The sequence below is a fragment of the Gambusia affinis genome, linkage group LG21, assembly GCF_019740435.1.
Source record: "Gambusia affinis linkage group LG21, SWU_Gaff_1.0, whole genome shotgun sequence".
Lineage (NCBI taxonomy): Eukaryota > Metazoa > Chordata > Actinopteri > Cyprinodontiformes > Poeciliidae > Gambusia > Gambusia affinis.
In genome coordinates this window covers 9,933,090-9,960,380 of record NC_057888.1, presented here as the reverse complement: position 1 = coordinate 9,960,380, position 27,291 = coordinate 9,933,090, and the positions used below count along the sequence as shown (strand labels likewise).

Genomic DNA, 27,291 nt, shown 5'->3' with positions numbered 1-27,291 from the left:
CTTCTAAACCGGAGTTTCTACTGATTATTTTGAGGTTTTCCATTTACTCACATGTACCTGAACTATTTGTACCTTTCTCTCTGTTTCATACCTGCTTTCCAGAAAATGTGGGTATCACTGGGGCAACCAGAAACACTGCATGTAATCTCCGTGGTAATAACATGACAAAATAAAAGACTCACTCATTTATGGGAAGAAAGATTTAGTATTTAGTATTGGCTTCAAAAAGGGCATTATAGTAGTACTCAAGTCAATGGTACTAAAGTGCTGATGAAAAAATAGATCAGATTTTTATAATAAAGCAAGCAGATATCCAATAAGTTAAAATGTCACCTTTTCATAGTTTTGTCCTTCCAAAGATTCTTTCCAGATTTTGTATAGGGAGCAAAGAAGATACACTGCATCTAAACCACATATGAAACAGAAAGATTGAAAAAGTAACATGTGCCATGTAGCAAACACAATCAAAATCTCTTGAGGAATTTTTCCAGTTTTATATTTTGCTTTGGGGCCACCAGATTATCTCTGACTGGTCATTTTCACAATTTTCTGAATGCCTCCTAGAGTTTTCCTTTGAGTTTTAATGTGTTTTCAATCCATCCTTTGTTCCGTTTTTTTCAAAGTAATTGATTTTCCGATTTGTGAAGCCACTCAACAATGATGTATGAATTATTCAAGTGAGGAAAAGGGACTTAAACCCAAGGGAGGAATAAGTCTTGTGTCGGCACATAAAGGACACCTTAGTAAAGAACCCATTTCAGAGTGTCTTTAGGTGCTTCGTTACCGCTATACAGACACATAGCATGTTCCCATTTTGCTTAATCGATCAAACAATAATGTCAAAGACAACATTGTTTTGCATACATTAAATACCATTCTGGATTCCTAAGAATAATCAGCTGAAAACTTGGCATAAAGTGGATAAATTAACTAAGGAGAACATTCTGTTCAACCACATCTGTTTGGTTGAATTTGTGAAAACTATCAAATATCGCATTTTGGGAAAGATCAACAAACTTCAGTAGAAATTAGATGAAAACTTGTCACACAGTAGACAAACAGGTTAGAAAGTGAATCATCTATTTCTTGTATTAGGTTTTTAAAAGGTTTTTGTCCTTCATTCTTAGGTGTATTCTATTAGGTTTGGTCCTCATCCTTCATTTTGTTTCCTATTTTAGACTAGTTGTTCATAATTACCCCCAAAAAGTGGGATGAGTGGCTTAAAGTGGATAAAACTACTATATTTCTTGTATGGAATGGGCTTCAGGCTTTCTGTAAATGACCTTCAGCCGCAAGTGCACTCCACTCTCCTTCAGCTTAAATTATAATGATCTCAACAAATACAGAGACACATTCTTCCAAAATGATTTGCTCAAACACCATAAAGTCTCATAGTAATTTATGCGTTTGTTTGGCTCGAGTAGAATAACAATTCATTTATGCTACATCTCGTAACAACAGAGATTTTTTTCTACATAAAAAAAGATTTTACAACATCTTTTTTATATCCGCCTACACAGCTTTGACATTTTGGCTACATGTAGATATGTATATGCATTTTATGAGAAAAATTCATTCAATTCAGATTACAATTCTAAAACAGCATAGAAACTCAATGTCATCATTCACAACTCCTCCTCCTGTCAATTCTCTTCTGGCAGGATTGATAAAATAAAAATAAAATATAGCACCTTCTACATTCATTGGGATTCTTGGTGATGACAAAATATTATTTCATATGCATGTTTAAAAAGTCCTCAAATTAAATGTGTTCTTAAATAGAACATTTTTGAAAACATGTAATTAGTGGGGCACGGAAGATTACAAGGTTAAAGAATAATTATTTTTAAGTTGTCTAGAAAGTGTCTTGTATTAATAATTATACTTCTAAAGTATTTGGACTATTCAAATGATATGACATAGAAGCCCATGTTTCTAAGACACCTATCAAATTGAGCGCCAAGACAACATGTCATTCACTTTAGAGATCTTCATGAGTTAGGAAGCAGAAATCAGCAGGTTCTCTAAACTTGTCTACATATACTGAAGGAGAAAAGCTTAAAAAGGCATTTAACTTGACACCACATGCAGTAGCAAGGATGGGAGTCAAAATAAAGAACCTTGAAAAATACTCAGTCCTAATACTGTAAGTTAATATTAGAACAGCCGCCATAAATGTCGTGCTATGTAGGTGAAAACGATACAGAGACAAGAAGCAGATTATTAACTACCGGGACCTGCTATTTATTGCTTCCCTGTTGTTTAATTTAAGCAGTTATGAACCAGATATAATGGCACTCCAAACTGTCAATGTTCTGAGTATGGCCCTTCTTTTAATTGCCTATAAGAAAATCAATAGGATTTTGTCAGGGGTAGTCTATAGCACACCATGCCAATGAATAAAACATAGAACAAGTATCCTCAGAGACAATCCATAGTGCATTAGTCAGACACTCATGTGATGCTGCCAAGTTGAAAAATAAAAAGAAACTGGCAGCATTTTTTTAGACCCTGAAGCTAAACACACATAGCCCAGTGGAGAGAAGCCATATAGTATGTGGTGAGGGGAACCCAAACATAGTGCTTGTTTGTCAGTGGATGAATGGAAGCATTCAAGACGGAACATTTTTTGTCACGGTGACAAAACAAAAAGAAGACAGTGGAGGGAAGATGCTTAATATGCGAATCGTGCCTGTCTCAGTGCTGAACAACAGAGACCCAATGAATGAGGTTTTAACTAGAAGACAATTATTGAAAGTAACATTGGAATGTACTCCTACGAGAATCCTATATTTGTATTAAGATAAATAAAAAATTTAAAATATGTATGTAACATATTTTGGGATTTCTGCTTATTGTCACAGGTGGGGAAAAGACGAAGGGAAGAAAAAGTGACCTGTCCTTTTATTGGGCAGCTGATGATGTCATATCACCACACAGATTCTTTGGTCTCTAAGTAAACCAGCTCCTCCACATGCTGATTGGCTGCTGGTCTCAGAGAGGGGGGAGGGTGCTTTTTTTTTTTTTTTTTTTTTTCATTTTCTCTCTTCTGGATTAATCCCTGTTCCTAAGCAAGCTCATCTTTGTGTTTTATTTCATGCCTTTCTTGTCACTTCTGCAATTACTCCTAAATTCCACCTCATAATTTCAGGCAAAATTGGAGGACTTAGGGGCACAAGTGGGTGATTAGATGCATATCTTCTCCTTAGAATGTCTTGTTAACAAAAGACTGAAGTGTCGGGATGCTTTTCGAGTTTGAAATCCAATAAAGTAGCCTCTAGCTTGTTTTCCTCTGGCTTGTTTTCATGACTGTGACAAACAGCGGCCTGAACTCCGCATTGCACTGGTTAGCCTCTGCAGTGAAACACAATGCCATGGGCCTCCATCGTGCTCATGTCTGGGGCTACAGGTGACCAGCTGTCTGCCTGCGCTCCTCTCCTCAGGGACAGCTGGAGCCATCAATCAGCAAGCTGCCTCCCCCAAATCCTGTTGTGACCGTCTGCTCCGCCTGACCACCACCACAACACCACCGAAAACATCGTACGACTGCCTCATCTGGGCTGGCCATTCTCTGGGGAACAAATGTATTTATACCCATTGCACTTTCTCTCATTTTCTCACATTACAATCACAGACCTTTGTGTATTTAAAAAGATTTTCTAATAGCTTCAGCAATCTATCTTTTTTTTCTCTTCTTTGGATTAATAAACGGCATGTACAAGCTGTTGTTTTTGTTCTCATTTTAACTTTCTCTCATTTTTTATTGTTATACTTAGTGTCTGTACAAAGTGAATGCTTGAAAACTTATGTCAAATTCAGATTGTGCACACAATGTTGGCCAATAATTCTGATTCTGGTGCTGATGTGGCCCACATTCCTGTAATCTATTGTTACCAGGTATCCAAACGGTATTAAAAGTATCAGGTTTAAACAATTTATTATCCCTTCTGACTTCTTGTATCACATTAAACCACTGGCACATGTGGTACTAGTGAACATGTCACTTCGCGTTCCAAATCCGTTTTTGACATGCAACTAGAACACACTTAATTGGGTTGTGATGTTCATTCCCACACTCAGCTCTGACTTTGACACAAAATGTGAAAAGGTTCAAGAATACAATCTCTTGGCAGAGCACTTTGTTTGTTCAGTGGCTCTCTCTGATTTTGTTTACATCAAATTATGAATTTTAGCTTCTCCATTTAATGTCCACATCTTAATGCAACAATCAGTTTTATGATGCCTCCGATGGCCATAAACCGCTTGGCTGTTGAGGCTACTATGCGCAGCACGTGTAGTCGCAGTTCTTTCTCCCTCTGCAGATGGAAAGCATTGAAGCCCATTATTGCGCTCTTTGAGGGGCGTCTTATGAACTCTTTGGCACACTTTTAAAGAGAGTGGCCCTAATGTATTCAGGCCTGATTCACAGCGGCTTTGGCACTACCATCCCCCATCAGGCATGCACACTCGCTTGGCTCCTTTTTTTTTTTTTTTTTTTCCTCAGAAGAGAGAGGTAAACATGTGTGAGACTCAACATTGCCTACAACTTTTCCTTGTTTGTCAAAAAGAGCAATTGATGGGCCTGACAAAGGGACTTCAAAGGGGCAGCATGAAAGGCAGGAGTACTATGAGAAGTTTATGAAGGATGCTTCATCACAGAAACTCATGAGTTCTTTAATGCTGCCCAGATCTGACGGTTACATAACGTGAGCCTGTTGAAACAACATTGTCGAACTTGTGCCGGTGATCCGGTGTTTGCCAACTCTGCTGCTATAATTAGGCGTTGCACTGCAGTGAACCACAGAAGAGGCCAAGTGAGTAAGAATGTCTCCAAGGTCTCCGGGACAGAGAACTAATTGTTAACATTGCTGATTATTAGGGTACTTTTTTTTTTTTTGGTAAGGAGAGCAAAATTCCTCAGCAGCGGCTGTGACTGCCGCTGTTCATGTGACTGTCGGCTTCTTCCTTCGGGCTGTGGATGGTTCATTGTTGTGTCTTAAAGGGTTGCCGGGCGACAGGAAAGCGAGGCTGGGGTGGAGTCTGTCTGGACACACAGACTCCGTCACACACCCTCATCTACTCTCTGTGGCACACCTCGGACACATGAAAACACAAAACAGCCACTCAGACAAGTATCATTATCAACACGTGGAGTCTGAGCCGAGTAAATAGAAATCACATGGAGTATCATTAGATACAATACATGTTTTTAAATGCCCTATGGATTTGAAGTAGTTAAAGCACTAAATATCTCCTTCTTTCACGTCTTTCACATAAAATCCTAGTAAAATTGTTGAGTTGAGAAAAAAACTACAGAAGTTCTGAGGGTTTATTTATTTTTCTCATGGCATTATAATTATCATCAGCTGATAAAATATTAAAGATAATTTCCATCATTCTGACTTTTGTCAACCTTTTGAAAAACACAGCTTATCTATTTTTAGATAATATATAACATATATTCAGAATAAAGTTAGTATTATGCCTTTTTTAGCATTGTACGTCACTTTTGCCCACTTTTATTTGTTAAAAAATACATTTCCAGATGAGCCGTGAACTCTACCTGACCTATCGATTACCACAGAAACCTGCATAAACGCTGATTTATGTTTCCAGTGAAACTACCAAAGAAAACAGCTGACATCCAGTGAAACATGCTTGCATCCTGTTGTGTGATAATACTGTGCCGCTTATTAATTTGTAAAGGCACTTCAAACACTGTCGCTCCCTGTCGGGGGCTGTTTCTGCTCTTACTCAGCTTTGGTGCTTATTTTGCCTCTGAGGGTGACGCCCTAAACAAGGAAACCCTCAGGCTCAACAAGTTGTTGAGAAAAAGGTTCCCTTATTAGCAGGGAGCAATTAGCAAGAGGCCAAGAACACAACTTTGGGAGACATCTCCCCACATCTCAGAGCAAAAACCTCTCTATTGATTTTGGCACCTAGATTGCTGGGTGTTTTTAGGTCCAGCTGAGAAAGAGTCAGTCAAAAATACCTGGGAGGAGCACATCAGAGGAGGGATGGATGCGTGACGCTGTCATTTCCACAGAAAGCGTTGCAAATGGATCACGTCGGTATGTTACAACACTGTAGAATGCCAAATATGCAAACTGCTGTTGATCTACAGATGTACTTTAAATCAAATCAAATCAAAACAAATCAAACTTTATTTGTATAGCACATTTCAGCAGCAAGGCATTTCAAAGTGCTTTACAGTCCAGTACGGTGTTGTCTATATGTATTTATTTGTTACAGAAAGTGTTTAACAAATAAACTACTATTGTGCATTAGTAGAGTTATGTGTGCATTAATGAACATTTTTGAACAACACAACTGTGAATTACAGTTGTCCAAAACAATGGCTTTAGAACTGTAAGTGGAAATAGTAGATTCAGACATATTCAGGATTTGAAGTAAAATTTTGTTAAATCACACTCAGGAAATATGTGTTTCTTTAATTGACTCTTTAGCTAACATGTCAAGTTCAATGACCTATAAGCAGCTCTTCCAAGTAAACGCTGAAAATCAGCTAATGCTGAGAAACCCAACTAACTAGACTGTGTGGAAATTTTCTCTCTCTCTTTCTCTCTCTCTCTTTCGCTCGCTTTATCTATTTATCTCGTTGCAAAATCTGGCTAGTAGCACAGTTATCTTGCAGCAAAAAAAGTCCTGTGTTTGAATCCTGGCCTGGCTCTTTAAAACAAGGAGTTTTTGCTTGTGTGGGTTCTTTCCAGGTACTCCAGCTTCCCCCCACAGTCCAGAAACATGACTGTGAGGTGAACTGGTTTGTCTAAATTGTCCTCAGTTGTGAGCATGTGCACTCATTGATGTTTGTCCTCGTGTGTTCCTGTGTTGCCCTGTGATAAACCTCTGACCTGTACCTGGGTGTACTCTGCCTCTCACTCAATAATAGGCATCAGCCCCGTTTGACGCCCTTCTGAATAATGAGGAAGGACGAGCAAGAACGAAAGCACAAATGCTGGCTTACTGTATCGTCATCACGTTATGACGTTACAGAAGACTGGCTGCTTGTTTGTCAGTCCCTTATATGACAAACAAGCAGCATTGTTTCCTGTCTTTGAAACAAATTTCAAAATTTCTTTTTAAAAGTCTATGTTTTTGCAATTTTAAATTGCTTTTATGTTTGCAATGCTGTAAAAAAGTTGCTGACTTTTTTATTCGAGACTTTGCTTTGTTTTGTCACCCTTGCATGTTTTAGGTAGTCATACAAATAATTAAAATATAGTTCTTGCGTGACAGTTTTCTTTTGTTAAGCCATGAATTAACTATGATTAACCACCTTTTAGGAAAGTTGAGTTCAATTCAACTTCTCACACTCAGTTCTGTTTATAGCATAACCTGTGGAATAAAAAAAAAAATCACTTAACCAGTTTGACAACAGGAAATATGCTCAAAGACAAAAACAAAAGCAAAGGATGATGCAGATTTAACCATATTGGTTATTTATTAGAGTGTGTTTGCAGTTTTAATGGTTTTACTGTTTGTCATTCATGGGAGATATGTACAGAAAAGCATGAAAATATCATGGAGAATGACATCTTCTTTTCTTGTCTTACTTGATTTAAAGAGTGGCTTTGAGTAATAAACTTCATTGTCACATTACATTTAGAGCAAAGAAAGGGAGGGGTAGCTAATTAAAAGTCACCAGACAGTGATCAATTAAAAGTAAAGTTAAAAAAACGAATTTACTCACATTTTTTTAGTTATGTTTGGGGACATAAGGAGGATAAATGGAACAAAACTATGTTGTCAGCATGTGGTTTTTATTCTTCTCAGCTCTAGAATCATACTGACACTGTCAGAAGAAAACCTCATGTATCCAAATATACAACTTTCTAGGAAATAAAACAAAACCTTCTTGCTTATAAATTAAAGTTACACTTTTGGTCACATGCACATGCTTTTTCTGATACTTTTCATAAGATATTTGGCAAAGAAACAATGGAAGGTATTGTAAAACTGATCAACTTTTGCCCATCAGTTGGAAAACCTTTTTAGTTCACGAACTAAAACATTACCTGTCAAGTAATTTTAAAAAAAATATGTTTCAAATGTGCATTTTAACACTTATTCCATAAATCCAAATGTTATTTTTACAAAGTATGTCTTGCTTTCAATGTAAATTTCTTCACTTATTTAAAATTTCAATTCTTGTTAAAGCACTTTGTTTCCCCTAAAATGTTCAATTCCTGTTTGTAATGGTAAACGATTGCGTTTCCCCTGAAAAAAAAACAAGTCTTCAGTTGTGCGCGCCGACTAAAAAGAACGTGAGTCATACTCTCAGACAGCTTAGTCAGTGTTTTCCCTGAAATGTAGCCATTGGCCACACCAATAATAATTTAGCAACTCACGTATCAAATGGAGTGGAGAGTATTCTGCTGAGTAATCGCATCAGTCTTTAAAGATAATTTAGCTGTAAATCTGTAAATGATTGTACAAACTCACCACTAGAGTCACGGCTTCATACTCAATATTTAACTGCAAATCAGCCACACAATGCTGCCTGCCTATTAAGATATCCTACCCCCCATAAAAACAATCCTCTGGTGTGGTTTGTGTGCAGCAAAATGAAGCAATATACATGGCTCTTTCATTTTCTCACGTAGGTAATCGGGGTACAGTAACACGGGAGGACAGGCAGCCAGGCAGGAAGCAGCGTGGGCAGTCTCCCTGTGTCACCGCCTGCGTCAGACCAGACGCCAGGAGGGAGTTTTCCACTGACGAAAAAGGCTGCGCTTCTCGGCAGTCTGCTTCAGACAAGGGAAGCGCTTCGGCTGGTGCGGAGCCCAGGAGACAATAGCAGCGAGAGCTGTCTATACATACACACAAATTTATACATACATATATGCGGGGATTCGCGCACTGTTATTTTTGTTCCTCCTTTTTTTTTTTTTTTTTTCTAAATTCACATATTTTATTTCTTGTGCTTATTCGGATTACTCTCCCCATCTATTGATTATCCAGTCCTTCTTTGATTCCCAATGGTGATCGGATACTTAAATTGGTGAGTATGGCTACTGAGCGGTGTAAATTATCTGTTTATTCTGTTTGAATGTTTTTATCGGTTTCAAGTATTTCCACATGGTTTGCGTAAGGGAACCATTGTGACTGGTTAATTTTAAGGGTTTTTGTCTTTGCTGCATGTCTTAAAAGAACGACTGTCGCTCAAGTTGGCGATTTATTGTTGTGACACGCTTGGACACTTAATCTGTTAAAGTGAGTTATAATCTAGCAACATATTTTTGTTTTTATCGACGCAACAATTAACAAGCAAAGGTAGCGGCAAAGATTTTAAAAATACTAAGTTGACCGAGTCGCGATTCCAGCCAATCGGATTCATTCATTTGCTTTCTTTATGCTCTTATTCTGGTTCATATAAACTCTACAGTTCTCATTTAGTGGTTGAACGCAACTATATAGCATATTTTGTGCTCGTGGCTTCATTTATATGAACTGTTGATGAGGTTGGCTTTGTGTATTGAGTCTCTGTGTGGTGTGTGTGTGTGTGTGTGTGGAGTTGTTCACCTCGGTGGTGCTGGTGCGCTTCTTGTAACGAGAGCGACTCCTGAAGGCACTACATGTGAGCGCCCAGCTGACAGGGCTGCTGTCATTAGAATTAGCATTAATCACGAGGAATGATCGGGTCAGAGAGGGGTGGTGGTTGGAGGGGAGGGGGGGCACTTTGTTTGCGCATGTGCAGAGTAGATTTGATCATTGATTTTTGATTAATTTGATTAGGATATTATTTCTTTTAAAGTGAATGATCTGTGGCAGGTGGACGTTCAATGAGCACTTTCTTGTCTGAACTAACAGTTTTGCATGACAACAAGCAGTTATTTCTGAATGTGTGAGTTAATTTGCAGATGATCAGCTTACATGTGGTGGATGTGTTTTGTTGTCCTTTTTTTTTTGTTTGGTTTTTTTCATGTCGCTTATTGTTCTCCCGAATGCTATCTGAGCCATATGTATATCAGAGATAGTTTAAATCGTCTCTAGTGCGACCTCACCCGGATCATTTTTGGAATCATGTTTTTTTGACTTGGTCTGAATGATCCTTTGTTTACAAGAAAGGTTTCTAGTCCTTGCTGTTCAGCACTGGTTGACACATGCTTTTGATATTAATGCACATACGTGTTAAATAATTCGTTGTCTCATCTTGTAGAAAAATAAAATATACATATTTTAAATTAACAAAAAAAGTATTGCAGTGATGAAACAAAAGCTCTGTGTCTTTGAGGGAAAGTATTCTGCCAGTATGTGTAGACTACATGGATTTGAACATTCATCTGGACGGGCACTCAGTGGTCCCAGGTTCACAGCGGGAACACAACTCTTGCAGACAACACCGGTTGGCCACCTTATATGTCTTAGTTCATGCAGCACAACACATCAGATCCATATGGGCCCACATTTTCAAGCAATTTCTATTCCATATGGGTCTCATTTCCAAATGCTGGCTGACTTCTAACCAGGGGTGCAGCCAGAGAATTTTACAAAAAGTGGCCAGAAGGGGGCCACTAATAATCTTGGAAAGGTGACCAAAACTAAGCCATAACAGAACTTCTGGCATTTCTTTTATTTAACATGCTATAGTGGAAGCTAGAATTAATACTCTAAGCTAATTTCTTGTTGCTTTACAACATGCATCACAAAGTTTAGTGCCGATGAGCTTTTAATTGCTGTGCTTTTCCTAATTGTTGATTTTTTTTACGGTTAAGATCCAGTAAAAACTTAAACCCATTCTAGCAATAATCTAACATTTAAAACACTAGATCTATGATTTTGAAGCGCATCAGTTGGCATTATTGTGAAAGTCATAATTGGGTCTCGTTGGATCATCAATTTAGCCCCATTAGGAATTCACACTCATTCTTGTAATGATGTAGCATATCAAGACTGAGTCTTTTGAAATTCTCAAGAAAAAAAATCCTTATCAATGGTCTTTCTTTTTTTTTTTTTTTACTTCTTGCATAAAAATTATGTACATTGTAAGAGGTGGAAAGAGGTCAACAAATTTATAGAGGTGACTGTTGCTTCCCCTGGATCCCCTTAATGGCATCCCTGAATCTACCAAGGCAAATATCATCCACCGTCTAACTGCCTCATGTCCATCTTGTTATCTTGTATTCAGTTAACCTTGCGGTGGCTGCAGCTGTCAGGCGCATCAGACAATCTGGATGGCCGCTTCCTGTGCACCGCTCTCTGTTTGTTTCACAACCTCAGGAAGCTCTCGCACACTTTTGGTATCACTCCATGCCAGCTGGGAGAGAGAAGCAGCAGAAGAAGGCTGAGTTCAGGCGACGCTGGGCCCCCCCGCTTTTGTGCTGGGAGCACAGAGAGGAGAAGGAGGGACGGGAACGGGATGGGTAGAGGAGCGAGGGGAGTCGGCTGACAGTCTTGAACACAGCAGCAGTGGAGAGAGAGAGAGAGAGACGGGGAGAGACAGAGAGAGCTCCCATCTGGCTTTGTCCTCTCTCAGCATTCCATACGGCAAGTGTCCCAGACTGGAGCATGACCCCTGAACCCACAACCTCCTCCTCCCTTCCTCCCTGCACACATACACACCCAGAGCAATAGAAATTTTCTCAAGTCTGCATGTTCCTTAACAGTCTTCCCTAGATTTTAAAGCTACTAGTCAAACTACTTGGTAAAATCCCTCAAAATCACATTAGATGTGACGTTTTTCTTTGAGCATTTATTCCCCCCATTCTTCCTCCTTATTTGTGTGCTTTAATCAAATTTCTTACTTTTATTTTGTACAACTGCAGCAAAGCATATTTAGATTATCTGTGTGAGCAAACCATGGAACTATTCATTCAGTTTGCAAGAGGTGAATCATCCAGGAAACCAATCAAATGGAAAACTTCAGAAAACAGATTTGTATCAGTTAAAGTTCTGAAACTAGTCATTATATCCGGCACAGAGACTACCAATTACAACTGTCTGAAGCCCTAATTTGGATACATTTACATTTAACTTGTTTATGTGCTTATTAATGAACACTGCCTTTTTTTTAATAGATCAATTTGAAATTGAATGCTCACATACCTCAGCTTCTATGTCATAATCTGCCAAAAGTTGCCGGCCAGCCGTAATGTTTACTATCATGGTTATACACTTTGTGTGCATCACTGGACCGTTCCTTTTAAATTTGCACCAAACTTGAGGGCATGTGTGAGGTACATATGCAAGCCCACAACCTGACAGGTGTGGCTTTTGAAAAGCAAAAAGCTCATGTTTCTCAGTGAGCAGGACTTTCCATCGTTTAGCAGCAGAAGGCACATCTGGGTTAGATAGAGCTTGTGTTCTTCTCCCACTGTTACAGCTGGAGCTGCGCTGCCAGAGTGGAATTCCTGCGGATTGGAGACATGACATTATTTATTTGTTTTGTACAATCCTTCCCCCTTCTTCCCACCACCTCTCCTTTTTGGAAAAGCTATGTGCACGGGGCGAAGCAGAGGAACAGAATGTTTCTGTGGCACAGTCACACAGCGAGCCCTCAGTGAGAACAACAGGCTCAAAGAGGAGGAAGAGGGGGGGGAAAAAAGAAAAAAAAAACAGCAGATGTGCTTTTTCTGCTTTGCTCCAGCAGGTGGAGCACTTCTGACTGACAGCTTGGGCTTTAAATAATGAGCCAGAATTTACCCAGCTGGGCAGGAACAGGAGTCGGGGCCACCTTCATTTCCGCAGCTCTGATCAGTTACCTGAGAGGTGTTGTACCCTGAAGCCCTGTGGGAGAAGGGGGCTGACCTGCCCAGACACAACTCCCGCACACGCAGGAAGGACACACGGGCTCATCATTATCACATTTTATGAGCACTCAGTCAGTCGTTCAGACGCTGCGAGGTTGTCAGTGTGCCATGTAAATGCTCTCAGCGGGCCAAGATTAGCACAACTTGTCGCTTCCACCCATGTTGTTATCAGCTGCAAAGGGGGCTGGACAGACGGTGCAAGGGACAAAGTCAACTGTGACTTGTCCTGTTGAGCTGCAGGGTAAGGGGGTCAGGGGTTCAACGGGCTTCTAGTACTGGAGTTATTGTGACAAGCAGAAATACTGGAAAGGTCTGGAATTTGATTCAGGATTTTCTGTCTGCATAAATATGGGAAAAGACACAAGGGAGTGGAAAACATTTGTATTTCCAGATTTTATTCAGTGTCTCTATCCATCCATCTCGAATGAAATATCTCCTGTAAATATACAGTATACTTTGGACCGAGGTTCCAGATAATTTGAGACTGGAAAAGTATGGAACTTAGACACGGAGAAATGTTTTAACCCTAAGTTTTTCTTACCCACAAATGCCAAGATTAAGTTGGTTGTTTTTGAAGTACTTTTTTTCTGAAATTTGATCTAGAATTGAAGTTATTAAATGCCATTTTCAAATTTGTATGGAATTTGCTTGAATGAAATGCATAGATATGCGTTGTGCTCATCATTGGAGCCTTTTGTTTGCATCCAGATGTCATCCACTGTCCTTTAGGGGGACAATAACTTATGTTTCCAGATAAGGTAAAGGGGTTCTAAAGTCAAACGAACAGCACACAGCTGTGCGTGTATCGAGATAATCTCGTCTCACTGACATAGTTCTGCGTCTCACTTGAGCTGTGTAGTACTTCTGGTGACAAATCTCCTCGCCAGAGATTTATCTCCCCAACTCTGCGACAACTTGGCTGGGGGAGCACCTCGGCGGATGCGTCCTTTATCTGTCTGCCCGCATGTGGCTTGATGGAATGACAGCAATGCATAATTTAGTGCTCGCTGAAAACGTGCTGCGCTCCCTCTTTCTGGCTCAGCTGTCCGATCCCATCCATTCTCTATTTAGAGCGGTAGGCATTCAAAGGCACTGCCTTTTCTCGATTTCCCTCTTTTTTTGTATCTTTGTTCGTTTCCTTCCTTGCCCTCCACCCTCTTGCAAAATAGTCATTACAAGACAGATATGATTTGTTTTTTTCTTTTTCTTTTACTCCTGGTCTCCTGCTCCATCCGTGCTCTCTTGGCCTCGCTCTGTGGCTGCAGCGGCTGAGAAGCTCCAGATTGACTACAAGCCGTCCCTTGCTGGGATTAACCTCTCGCCATTGTTTCTGCCCGTTGAACAGGATTAACAAATCAATGTGTCAGGTAGACTGCAGTCAAGAGACAATGACCCAGTTCTGACACCACTGCCCCCCTTTTCCTCATCCACCCACCTCTTTCCCTCTCCTCCCCCCCTTCTGTCTCACTGCAGCTTTTAATTAAAAAGACTTTGCTTAGCTGGCGCTATGTGCTCCCTGGAGGATGCCTCATAGCTTTGTTTTCCTTTTTTTTTTTTTTTTTTCTTGCAGAAAATTGGGGGGTGGAACTGATGGTAAAATGTGAGGTGAGCTGATACCGCGCAACATTTGGAACACACATGTTGTCTGATAAAGTGAACACATAAGCAACAGATGCTGCATCCAGGTGTTTGGAAATTGTTTCAAGGCAAATCCACTCCCCCCCCCCCGGGCCCCTTACGTTTTGGATACGAGGCATTTGGAGATTATTTTGTGCTCCAACACATTCGCAGAGGGGGAAATTAGTGGCTTGTGTTCTCACTAGCTACTGTTTGGTGGAAGCCTTTTTTTGTAGTTGTTGCAAGCCGGCATGACCTATTGCAAGGTGAATCATTCATCATGTGGGTACTTCGGACAACCACAGCAAAGACAATAATAGTATCCCCCCTTACTACTACAAAAGTGTATGCCTTTTGCCCTTGACTCTAGCATCTTTATCTTTGTCACCACTGACCACTGATTTTGCATATTCTTCTCTGCAGTATGCTGAAAAAAGACTCTATTCTCCTCTACCTGCTTAGTTATTTTTTTCTGTTCCTTCTTGGAGCGTTGACTCTTGTATCGTGTTCATACAAGATAAGACAGGCACGTGGAGTGGATGTTCCTGTAAACCGACTGTCTCGCCTTTTTGTGGCACCTTCAAAGAGCAACGACTTGCATTAGTTTGTTGACATGACGGGTCTGCCGTTTGTGTTGCTGAGCCTGCAATAATTGGCCTAGTAAGACTTAAATTTAGCTCACTTGCAAATGCAAAGGATCCCTTCTCTATAATTATCACAACCTTACCTTTTAATTGAGTTTTTGTTGCTAAATTATAGGTATTACAGTGAAAACATTTGAGCAAACAGAGCTGAAAATAACCCAAAAATTGAGGCACATCCAGCTGGAGCAGCTGGAAGAGGATCTGCAGTGATTGCACAGGCAGAAAATTAGATACAATTGATAATCATAAAGAAATATTGTTTCTGATCATTTCACAGATTAGTGTGACAATAGTCAAACCAACATGAAATGACAGCAGTCATATGAAGTACGGTATAATATTAAGAGGTGTTCAGCAATGCAACTGCTTGTCGCAGAAAGCTGCTTTAGCAATCTTGTACTGTTGAGGTTTTTCTACTGTTTGCCTTCTGACAAAAAAAAATGTGACAGATGGCGTGTGAGGAGTCTCTGATGATGTTTCTGTATCAGTTTGAGTCAGATACAGAAGCAGGGATCCCTCAATTACTCTTTCACTCCCTTCACTGTCCTCCACATCGCACTCTTGTAGCTGAAACCCAACCAGTGCTTTAACACACTCTCAACCAGAGTCCTATATATGTTTTTGGGTGATGGTAGGGAAAACAGTTTGATGAATTATCTCCTTCTCCATCCCACATAGTTGTTGGGAGTGTCCACACTGGAACAGAGCCCAATGGTGTCTTCCCACTCCCCTCTCTTCCTTCCTCTCTCCTCCCCTCCTAGTTTAGGCTCAGTCCCAGATTGTGAAAATGATGACGTGTACTACACAGCGTCCACCACTGCCTTTTCAGAATCGGCAGAGAACCCCTGGGACATCTTTTTGTCGCATAAATATAAAATGTACAAGTTGTACCCTGCCATCTCAGCAAATAATGCAAGTTTTTAATGTGCTTCGATATTTTTCTACAATTGCTCGAGTTCTGAGATACTTATTAGCCGGTCCAAGTTCAGAATTAAACACATCAACCAGATTTGACCAGTGCAAGGCAATATTATGGAAGATTAGTGAATAAATGGCATTCTTTCTTCTCCTTTTTTCTCCTCCCTTTTTATTTTTAAAGAATTTATTGTTCTTATCACTGAGCCAGCAGACTCTCTCATGGGAGCTGTGAAGAAACCCATGAGTTGCATACCAACAATCCGAAAAAAAAGAAAAAAACAAAATTCCTCCATGCATCATTGTGCATGTAAAAATTCCACATGAAGACAAAAAAGACGAGTGGCAAATTCCTCTTAGCCTTGACCTGCTTGAAGAGAATATCGGTGGTTGAATGATTGGGTCACTTTTGTGTGGTCTGTCTGTATAATCAATGCTGAGCTGATGGGATTTGTAAGAGGGTGAAGGGTCTAGTAATTGTTGACTTAGGCAAATAAGGACTGATTGATTGCTTCCTGCGCCTTGGCTAGCTCCCGTTATTTGCATCATGAGACTTGGATCCCTGGACACTCAGATGGCAGTACACAGAACTCAGTTTTGCTGCTCTAGCTGCGCAAAAGTCTTGTGTGCACACAAAAGCATAACAGATACTCGCAGTACATCCTGTTCTTAAGATGAAAACCGTCTGGCTTTTTATTAAGTGGTGTGGATAATGTGCTAATAACCCTTGTCTTTCTGCCTATTCACGCAGATTCTTCACACTAGACGCCATGACTGGGCTTCTGAAGAGGAAGTTTGAGGAGGTGGACGAGGACCCATGCTACTCGTCTCCCTCGCCCTCTTCCCTCTCTTCTGCCTGCTCGGGCTGGGACTCGGAGGGGGAGAGCTGTTACTCGGACACCCTGGATTCCAATCCCAGCAACCCGTGCTCCCCAGCAACAAATTTCAACAGTGAGTGTTCTCTCTCAAGCATTCTCTCAGCTTGTCTTCAGCATCCGTTTAAACTCTGATTGCAACCCAAACATTTTACAAGACGGCCTTTGGCAATTTATGCCACTGGCATCCGATGAAACACTTTGCAGAAATGGGTCCAGACTTTTACAATGAACACCTCTGATGATTTTTATGCCCTAAAGCTGCAAAACGGTTAATCACATTAAGCACGGGGGCGGCTCACTTCGGTTTTATTTCCACCTTCCTCCCAGAACCTTGCAGATAGACCTATTGCTTCACTTTTCCTTTCAGAGATTTAGGTCGAGCAGCTTCAGGGTGTTTACGTCTGTCTGGACCCAACTGAGTCTTTAGGGGGACTGGTGGTGAGTTGGGAGAGAAGGGATTGTGTTGTGTATTGGGGAGAAGGTTGCAAGGTTTCCAGGATGGTGGGGCAGGAAGCCAGGAAGAGAAGGATGGCAGGTTGCCAAGGCTGGGAACACACAGCGCCTTGTCTGAAGCCTGGGCGTGCACCCAACACAGGTGCTGGAAGAAACTGGGTGAAGGGATAGAAAAGGTGTGGGGGCGGTGGAGGAAGCAGACATGCAAGCCTACTTAGAAGATCTGATTGAGTTGACTATTATGATTTGGTGTTTGTATTGGACAGAAAGTTGTTTGCTAGAGAACACTGCGCAAAGATAGTTAATCTGGAAGCTACAGAGTGGGTGCTGTTTGTCCTTTGTGGGATGGATGGATATGAAGCTGAACCTGGCACTCGGGTTGATCTGCATTACCCTGGCAGCAGATCAGACGAATCAGTAAGGCTGTTGTGTTTATTGGATGCCCACACTGAGTCAAAAGGACACTTTTCACATAAACTTTTCACATTATTGGAATAATTTAATGTGCTTTGAAGTTGTCTGTAATATGTCCTTTACCTAATGTAGACAGAATTACTGTCTCCTTTGGGAACAAAATCCCCTGGTAGTAAAAGGCTAACATGTAGTCTTAAAGTGCAAAACTTTCCATAGGCAATCCACAATTGTGCAACCTAACCAGCTAACTCTTCACATTACTTTCCACTTTTCTACAAACTCACTTTGATACAGCAACTCTCTACTAGATACAAGAGAACTATAATGGGTAATATCTTTTAAGAACGTCACTTAAAAAATCATCCAAACTTTCCACTTTAACTGTCATAAAAAAGTCACAGAAAAGCTACTGGTTTTTGTACATTTCTTTGTTTTTGGACAGGGACTCTGTATGGAGTTCCCTTCCATAAAACAAAGGTAATGGGGACCAGATGGGCAGGGGATTACCAGACTTTTCTTTAAACACATAGGCTACTCTTATTAAAAATGGCTGCTGGAGCTTAAGCAGTGGGAAAGGTTGCTTAACTTTAAAGGTAACGTAAAAGTTGAAAATCCCTTGATGGAATAAGTGGAATTTACACTAAAGTTCAGCTCTGCACTCATCCCCCCCACTGTGGTTTATTTCTAGGTATAGCTTATTAATGACCTTTAAATGTGTGGATCATGATTCAGTTGAGAAGGTTTCCATCCCACCTGGAAGCCCCAGGGATTTTACTGATCATGTAGTGATCCTTGGTGCTTCCTCCACCGCGCTCACCACTAACAAAAGGGAAATTCCTGAGCTGGGCGTCCTTTGGTCGCACGCTAGTGTACAGCTGGATGGATTCCCAGCAGTTTGGGTTTCACTTTACAGGATGTACGCATGTCAGACTGCTCTTGGCAGTATCTTTTAATTGGGTAGATGATAAGGCCAGGTCAATGAATCACAGAGGTGTCCTTTTACAATTTGTCCAGGAGAATCAGCACAAAGATGTGGAGCAGAATGCCATCTAGTGGTAGAAAGTGATGCAGGATCACCCTTTATATGTTCTAATCTTCTTCTTTTTGTCCTTCCATAGCAACATCCATCCTGAAGAAATCCAAAAGAGCACGCCGGGGCAACGTCACATTCGACCAGGTGACTGTGTTCTTCTTCCCACGGTGCCAGGGCTTCACCAGTGTTCCCAGTCGAGGAGGCTGCAGCCTTGGCATGATGCAGCGCCACAGTGTGCGGCGTACATACACTCTTGCAGAATTTGCTGCGGAACAACGGGTCCTGCGCAGGGAAAAATTCCTCAATAGGCTTAGGGAAGAGAAGCTGGAAGCTATGAAAATGAAGGTGAGAAATGCCTCTGGCTAAAATCTACTAACTGGGGCTCAGCCTCCTGTCTGTGGTAGCAAATACACATGATTCCTTTTGTCTGCTACAGCTGACAAAAAACGGAACCCAGGAATGCGAGGAGGCAGATCGGCTTACATTAGACGACATCCCCGAGCAAGACATAGACATCAGCAGTGCCAACCTGGACGAGGGCTCTTTCCTCCAGCCATTCCCATCTAAGAAGCGTTATGCACTGCTCAAAGCAGCTGGTGTGAAGAAGATTGACAAGGAGGAGAAGAGACAGCTGCACGAGCTGAGGCTCTCCAGGGAGAACTGCGGTTGTGACTGCCAGGGCTTCTGCGAGCCTGAAACGTGCAGCTGCAGCCTGGCGGGCATCAAATGTCAGGTAAAAACAACAAAACAGTAAAAGATTACCTAAAATTTCCTGCTGGTAACTGCTACCAAAGAGAATTCAAATGAAAGTTTTTGTTGCAAATGTTTCACAGTTTCTTTCTGCTCCTTGTAGATGGATCACTCTTCTTTCCCATGTGGCTGCACCAAAGACGGCTGCGGCAACACAGAGGGCCGAATTGAGTTCAACTCTAACCGTGTACAGACGCATTACATCCACACTATAATGAAGCTGGAGCTGGAGAAGAGGCTGGAGGAGCAGTCCAGCACAGAGGAAGAGGAGGAAGAAAACACTACAGACCCAAACACCCAGCTACCAGCGGTGCCCTCCTTCCCTTTCAGCTCAGAACTGATGGCAGGCGGAGAGAACAGCTGCAGCAGTGACATGACCGACTCATCGGACTCATCTGGTCAGAGTGAGGACTCTGAGGTAGGCGAGAGCCAGTGCAAGCATCACAGCCAGCTGGAGGTCGATGAGAAAGGTCTGAGCCGGATATTGAGTTTCAACGATACGAACAGCGGGGATAGCGAGGATAAGGACAGTAAAAACACTTGTTGCCCAAATCAACAGAAGCATCAGCCAACAACAGAGGCGTTCAGTAGCTTTAGCATCGTGGACTTTGCTGATGAAAATGACAACATAGATGCTGCACTGTTGGAATCCACAGACAGTCACATAGACAATCGAGCAACGTCCATTTCAGAACTCTTGGATGAAAACGCCAACCAGGGAAACGGCATTTTCCATAGCTGCAGCGTCCCGCACACGCCTTCTCCCAGCATTGATCGCTCAGCAAGCTACGACATGGACCTAAGCCTCTCCTCGGAGTCAGACCTGGAGTTCTTTGATGGCTTCCCGTGCTTGGGGGCCAGCTCGCTTTATAATTCCCTGAAGGAGTACGAGCACATGGACAACTATTTCCAGTTTCAGCTGCCTAGCTACCCCAGTTTTCCCGCAGCAAGCGACACAGGGACCTGCCTGCTGGAGTCTCTGATCGGCCTCTCAGAATCCGTCCCAGAGCCCCCTGCTACATTTACAGACAATCAGCTGATGGAGGAAGCCATGAAACTGTCTGTGATGGAGTCTGTGAAAGTTTGACAAAATATGTGAATGATGTAAGAAAGGAAAAGCCCACCAGAGAAAGAGATGGGAGTGGGGGGTAGAAGAGGACTGAAAAATGCACATAAGATGTCAATGTGTTATGAGGAAGCTGTGATTTCCCTCTTCTTTTTTTTTTTTTTTTTTTTTTTGCCTATTAAATATTCAGATTCCAGACTTGCCTTCAAAATGTTAGCAAAGCAGTTTGGGATGATTGCTGTGTGAGATGGCAGCTAGGGGTTAAAAGTGGACAGAGATCAATTTGACCAGGCCAATAGAAACCAGAGAATCCTAAGAAAGCTCTTTTAACCAAACTAAGACCACCAACCGCTCGCTGAGCAGGAATCACCCTTAAAACTGTTTCCAGGTTGGGTGTTAATCTCAACACAGCTGAATGTTCACCTCAGGGAATTCAATTTTTTTCTAGCTTTCTAGCTTTTGGAGGCAATGTGTGGTGACCATTGCTGTGATTGCCTTCATAAACCCGAGTCAGATTGAGATGTACAGTAGTTCTGTTTGCATCCCCCCTTCCTTTTTGGAGATGACTTGAGCGAAGAAAAGCTGAGGTCTTCATCCCAAAAGGTCTTTTTAAGGTACAAGGAAAAAAAAAAAATTCCTCTCAGAGCTCCTCGATCAGCACTTTATCTGTGAAAATAACTATTTATGCATAGGCATTGTTTTGGTTATTTGGGATGGATTCAACAGTTTGATGCTAAAATATGGAGTTTCTTATTTATGGGCTGGTATTGTTGCTCATATTCTTAAAAAAAAAAAAAGAAGCTGTATCTGTATTCTATTTTGTTTTAAATTATTTCCTTTATGGTTTTATTTATTTCAGATGAAGCCTCCATTCACAAAGCACTGTGGTTTGTTTACCTTAAAGTGCAATCTTCCTTTTTTTTTTTTTTTTTTTTTTTTTTTCCCAATATCACATTAAGGTATTGCTATGGGAAACGGAACCCAGTGGTGGTTTTTGATGTTTCATATAGGCAATTGCCCAGGGTGACATTACAAAGGGGAGCACTCAAGAAACTGTTAGGAAATATCACATTTCTACCCTGAACAAGTTTTATATTGTTTTTATGCATGTGTAGTCATGGGAGAGTGCCCCCTTCTTCCTGCTGTCTTTAGGGTGACTCGTTTACGTGCTTTATGAAGAACTGCAGTGCATTTGATCCAGCTGGACTTGTGTACTTTTGATTGGTTGGCAGAAAGAAGAGCTTGCACAGAACGTCACTCATTCGAGAACCGCCACTGATGGGACCACATGTCCATCCGAAAGTATTTAATATCTATTCTCTTAACACTTTGTTTTAAGTTATTCTGCCTTTTATTTTATGAGTTATTTAATTTAAAGACATTTTGGCAATAACGTGGGCTGTCGTGAAGTTTACTGGATGTGCCTGTTTATCAGGGGAGCCATGCAGAGCAGTGGTGTGCGCTCAGTGCTTCCGTTTAAGCTTTTGGGACTGAAAACTGTGGAATCTCCCTAATCACTGAAACAAATAAAGAAAATTATGGTTCTATTTGTATTGCTGCCTCTAACATAACCATAGAAAAATTACACTAATATTTTCTAATATATGTAGGATGAAAGAATTCTAATCACTGACAAATTGAATATTTTATTAAGAAAGCAAAATTAATAATTTTCAATCTGAGACGACCTTTGTAATATATGAATTATAGAGAAAATGTATGCTTATGAAGGTTAGTGCATTCTGAAGTATTTTTAATAGGCAGCCAAATGGTTGAATATCTTAGAGAAAAGCCACTAAAACGTAAATTGCAAAAAATCTATTTGATTGTACTCTGAGTATTTCTGGAAGTCTGTGACTTGGGTTAAAATATGTTAGAAATTACACAAATGCGAAGGTTTTTTGTTTTTTTTCTTCTTTTTTTGTATTTTAGTGGATTAAAAACTGCATATATTATACAGTTTTTTATCCCGAACCCTGAAAATTGAAAAGTTGCCTCATTGAGTATCAAGCAAGACTTTTTTTGAGCTGAGGGACACTAGAGAGCTGATGTACATATCCTCGCCCTTTCCACGGCTGTTTCAACAGCCTTTTCTGGACCCTTTAGAAATTATGCATGCAGGTCCTATTTGTTAAAACTTCTTCTGAATAATTGTATTTTTTTTTTAAGTGCAGAATGCACATTGGAAATGTATTATTCTCTTTTTGCCTTTTTAAAAAAAAAATAATTTCATCCTGTATATGTTCGTATGCCACGAAGATTGGCACCATTCTTTGCCAGCAAACATAATTTCTCTTGTAAAAAAACCATTCAATCTCATGAAGAAATGACATCAGTGAGTGTTTATCAGTGTAATATATTACAGTACAGTTTATTATTATTTCAAAAGAATGTGTCTTACTTTTTCTTGCCTTTTTGTGTTGTGCATATTTCTGCTTGAAAAGGTCCTGCAGAGCAAACAAAGCTGCTTTATTTTTTACATATTCACACATTAATCTGTTGTTCAAAAACATTTTCTTTCATCTAAGCCATTTTGACAGCTTGTCCCTCCAAATGATAATAAAAAAATCATTCTTTTGTAAATGCCTAACTGTTTGTGTGATTTGTCATGTGTTGGATACATTATTTTACCTTCTTTAACTTTGTTTATAGTTTCACTTTGCAGCTACAACCTTTCATGTCTTTTCTAATTATTTAATGAGACAGACCAACAAAAAGTAGTGCATTATAGAAGTGAAAAGAAGATATATGTTAGCAAAAAAAGTGTGCATGTATAATAAGTTCCCATTACTTTGATACCACTAAATAAATTAATCTCAGAATAAACAAGAACGAAAGAAAACCTTTTGGAGGCTGCAAAAGATTTGTGGCTGGAGAGAAAGCTTACTTTTAAACAGGACAACAATCCAAAAACATACAACCAGAACTTATTCTATATGGTCCCGGTTTACAAGAAGAGAAAAGATGTGGTAAAAAATTAAATCCTGATATTAACAAACACCTAATAAGGCTGAGGCTGACCTATTTTCCAAAAAAGGATGGGCAAAACTTTTCGTCTCTAGATGTTCAAAGCTGAAAAAGACATAACCGAGGGGGCCACAAGCAAAAAATATATACTACGCTAATATGTAACAGATGTAAAATGTCAAGTTTCACTGCGAACGTCAACCTGACCTATAAAAGTTAATAACGCAGATCGTTTATGAGGTCAAGAAGCCATTTTGTGCACAAGCCATTTTAAACATTTTCAGAATTTCTTTCACCTTTCTTAAATTTATTTTTCACACAATACCCTAAAATCTGTTGTTAAAGATCTCCATGTCTGAAGCAAATGGAAAAACTCCCTATATGATGTCATTCTGTAGTCTCCCAGAGTACCGCAAACATATGGCCAGAAATTCCAGGCGGGGGGAGTATGTGACTGCTTTTAGCTCACATTTGGTCACAATTAGGATCGCTTGGATCCTAGGCGAAAATTGCACAAATCTTTTAGCTTTCCTTGATCCTGACAACTCAAGAAAAAACATTTCACCTACTTGCCATTTAAGAGAAAATCGCCAGTTTCCTGTGATCTTTGGTTTAAAAACATCCTTTGGAATTTTCCATCATCTCAGGCTGCAGCTTGGGAAGTCAGGAGATCAGGATCATAATAACGTTGTTGGTCCTGAACCAATGAACATTTATACAGCATTCTGGTTGTGTGCCAAAAACAGCAACAGGACATGCAATAAGTTCAATAAGGAATGTATTTCTAAGACTGTAAAAGGAGTGTCAGGCTCTTGCAGCAATATAAAGAGGGATGTTGTGCTGTATGGTGAAAACATGACACACTTTGGAGTTTTTCAAGAATTTGAAAATTTGAGACATAAGATGATTTTTATTTTGCTAATGCCACATGCATGTTAGAAGTCCACACATTTCTAGCTAAAAAGCTTAATCCATCACCTGAAAAAACAAAAACAAAGAAAAAAAAGTCAAATAGATCCAGGATTCATCAATTTGGGTAAATATAATTTCATTCTGGTGGCTTCATGTTGTTTACCGAAAACATCCAGTCAAGGAAGGAAGAAACTCTGGTGAAGACGGTTGGTTTGAAGCTTTGGTTGCACATGCCGGCCGGACCGTAGCTGACCACACCGTGGACCCTCCAAACTCCATCGGTTAAGCAGTTCAGGGGACCTCCAGAGTCGCCCTGGGAAATTATCATCATTCATATGCACTACATACAGTAACTCTATACACTTCTAGCTCATAAAGTGCACAACTCTGCACAGACCGGTGATTCCAAAACGCTACAGCTTCTACCCCACAAAATCCTTTCCAGAAACTTTTAGCCCCAAATACGAATAGTGGACACATATGAGCATTGCTGTTTAGAAAAGGAAATAAAGGCATAATACTCAGCTAGACATGAAACCTACAACCAATATTATATTTAATCACATCACGCAAATTAGATTTGAATATTATTTTGATCTGGTTGTTGACCTGAAATCCATGTCAAAGTAGAAGGAACAGTTCCACAATAGGATAACAATAATCTCTATTCAATTCAATTTTATAGCAAAACTTTTAAGGTTAATTAAAGATTAAAAATGAACTGGTGCACTTTCCTGTCATACTGACATCAGTATGAACTTTTGATTTGCTGTTTGACACCTGGGGTGACACAGAATTTGCTTTTGCCTTGGGTTGCCTCATATCATGTTTCACGACCTACACTGTGGGGCTCCACCTCCAATTTGGAGAACCAAAGTGCCAGATGTTAAACAGTAGCCCTTACAAAAATTTTTAGTTTTATTGATGATCTTGCCGCTCCCCTCTATAGTAAAACTATTAGTGTATATATCTTACAAACCACGTCTTTGTCTACAAACCTGGCAACCAGATATGACGCCATCGCCTCCAGCACACACCATCGTTTTAAGAGCAATGCTACCCCACCACTCTGGCTGGGAGCAGACTGCATGCTCCACTACATCCAAAGGAGCCACTTGCAGTTTGTCAGGAACACTTCCAGTATCTGAGTTATTAAGCATAAAATACATATTTTTTTAAACATATTTTTTTCTATTTTTATGGGCTGTTTGTGCATTTGTAATTTGTACATGATTATTTGATCTGTGTACTCACAGTCCATTAATCCCCAGCCTGTGATGTAACAGGTGAAGCCATGAGGCAACGTCTGCTCCGGATAGGGAAGGTTTGCGATTTCCACATAACCGTTGTCATAGATATGATTAGCCAGCTTCAATAGAGCAATGTCATTGCTGAGAGAAATAGAAAAATTAACTAGCCTTACCAGTGCAATTATATATATAAAGAAATAGACATCAGCAGCAACTACAGAAAATATAAAATATACTAATTCCAGTTTTATCTTATTGGCTTGTTTGTTTTTTATTTAATTTTAATTTGATCAATTTAATTTCAGTTCAATTCAAATATATGTTCTTAACCCCAGAGTGAATTAAATGTTGCAAATGAAGGTTTTTCAACAGTTGTATTTTCTGTTGGCTGTTCAAATGGAAAATTACCTAAAAATGTTTTGTATCCAATACATTTAATATTATTTCAATTATATTTTATGTTGCACATGTCCAGTGTTTTATTAAGTTACTAAAACGAATAAGTGTGGAAAAAATGCCATTATGTCAGAATGCCATTTGGGATTCTTGCTTCTGTCAGTCTGCTCCAAGGCAGCTGTGGCTACAATGTAGATTACCCCCATGAGCTTGTATAACTAAAAAATATTTAACATACCATTTAGAAGCTGCTCATTTCATGTACTACATTTTTTCATTATTGCAGCATAGCTCACATTTATATGTGCAGGTTTGAGGTTAAACTGAGAGATTAAATATTGCTAGCTGCTCCCTTACCCGTTGGCCAGATCGCCATTCCAGTCAGGATGGACAATGATTTCTTCCACAGAGGTGAACTGCTCACTGCCTTCGTATTCAAACAGGCTGTACTCACCAGCCACCACGCGGTACTGACTGACATCCGAGCTGACGGAGACAGAGAGAAAAAGACAAAATGTGATCAGATGCGCTTTATTTATCAAGCACCAAAGAGGATATGGTAGACCTACAGATGCCCAGTGTAAGAAACTCCCACCTTAAAATGCAGTGAGCTGCTGTCATGATGTAGAAACTATGAACAATGGAGCCTCCGCAGATGTGGCTGAAGGATCCTTCATTGTATAGATCAAGCTGCAGAGAAATCTGAGAGAAACCAAAGAGAGAACATCTGTATGCAGTATTTGATTTTTATTTTACAGCAGAAGCGTAATTAATACTTTACCTGCCATTTCCAGGTGTTTGGTTTAGCATCACTGCCTCCTATAACTCTTCCATTCTTTACCTTATAGTTTAAAGGTTCATTCGCACAAATCAGACCTTTTGGAAAACACACAATCATAAATGCAGGATATAGTGACAATGTTAATGTTCACAGTTTAAAAACAAAAGAGAATGTTGTCTATGCATACCAAAGCAGGACAGGAGAACCACCAGCCAAATCATTTTGTAGTATTGAATACTCAATGCAGTTTGCCTCTAAGTATTTATATCAGTTTCACAAGGGAAATCCTTCAAAATATTTGTCTGAGTTACACAAATGTTGAGATACCTGGCCAATCAGCAGCCAAGGTGGTGAGTTCCACACACAAACTGGGTGATCAACATAAAGTAGCTGTAATGGTTAACAAAATAAGAAATTTTTGTGTTGTTCACTTTCAAAATTTAGC

The 27,291-nt window shown here is 40.2% G+C and overlaps 2 protein-coding genes across 2 annotated transcripts; one reads left to right on the top strand and one right to left on the bottom strand.

Moving 5' to 3' along the window:
• Positions 1 to 8,654: 8,654 nt before the first annotated feature.
• On the top strand, positions 8,655 to 21,482 carry csrnp1b (cysteine-serine-rich nuclear protein 1b). Its single transcript, XM_044105384.1, has 5 exons — positions 8,655 to 9,022; positions 16,698 to 16,897; positions 18,810 to 19,069; positions 19,161 to 19,457; positions 19,578 to 21,482. Exons 2-5 carry the CDS (start codon positions 16,717 to 16,719, stop codon positions 20,559 to 20,561), a joined length of 1,722 nt encoding a protein of 573 aa, XP_043961319.1. The 5' UTR covers positions 8,655 to 9,022; positions 16,698 to 16,716; the 3' UTR covers positions 20,562 to 21,482.
• A 2,915-nt stretch (positions 21,483 to 24,397) lies between these two features.
• On the bottom strand, positions 24,398 to 27,246 carry LOC122824575 (elastase-1-like). Its single transcript, XM_044105383.1, has 8 exons — positions 27,034 to 27,246; positions 26,847 to 26,941; positions 26,661 to 26,767; positions 26,423 to 26,551; positions 25,674 to 25,810; positions 25,418 to 25,563; positions 24,583 to 24,732; positions 24,398 to 24,485 (listed from the first exon to the last, which is right to left on the bottom strand). Exons 1-8 carry the CDS (start codon positions 27,065 to 27,067, stop codon positions 24,474 to 24,476), a joined length of 810 nt encoding a protein of 269 aa, XP_043961318.1. The 5' UTR covers positions 27,068 to 27,246; the 3' UTR covers positions 24,398 to 24,473.
• Between the last annotated feature and the right edge of the window lie 45 nt (positions 27,247 to 27,291).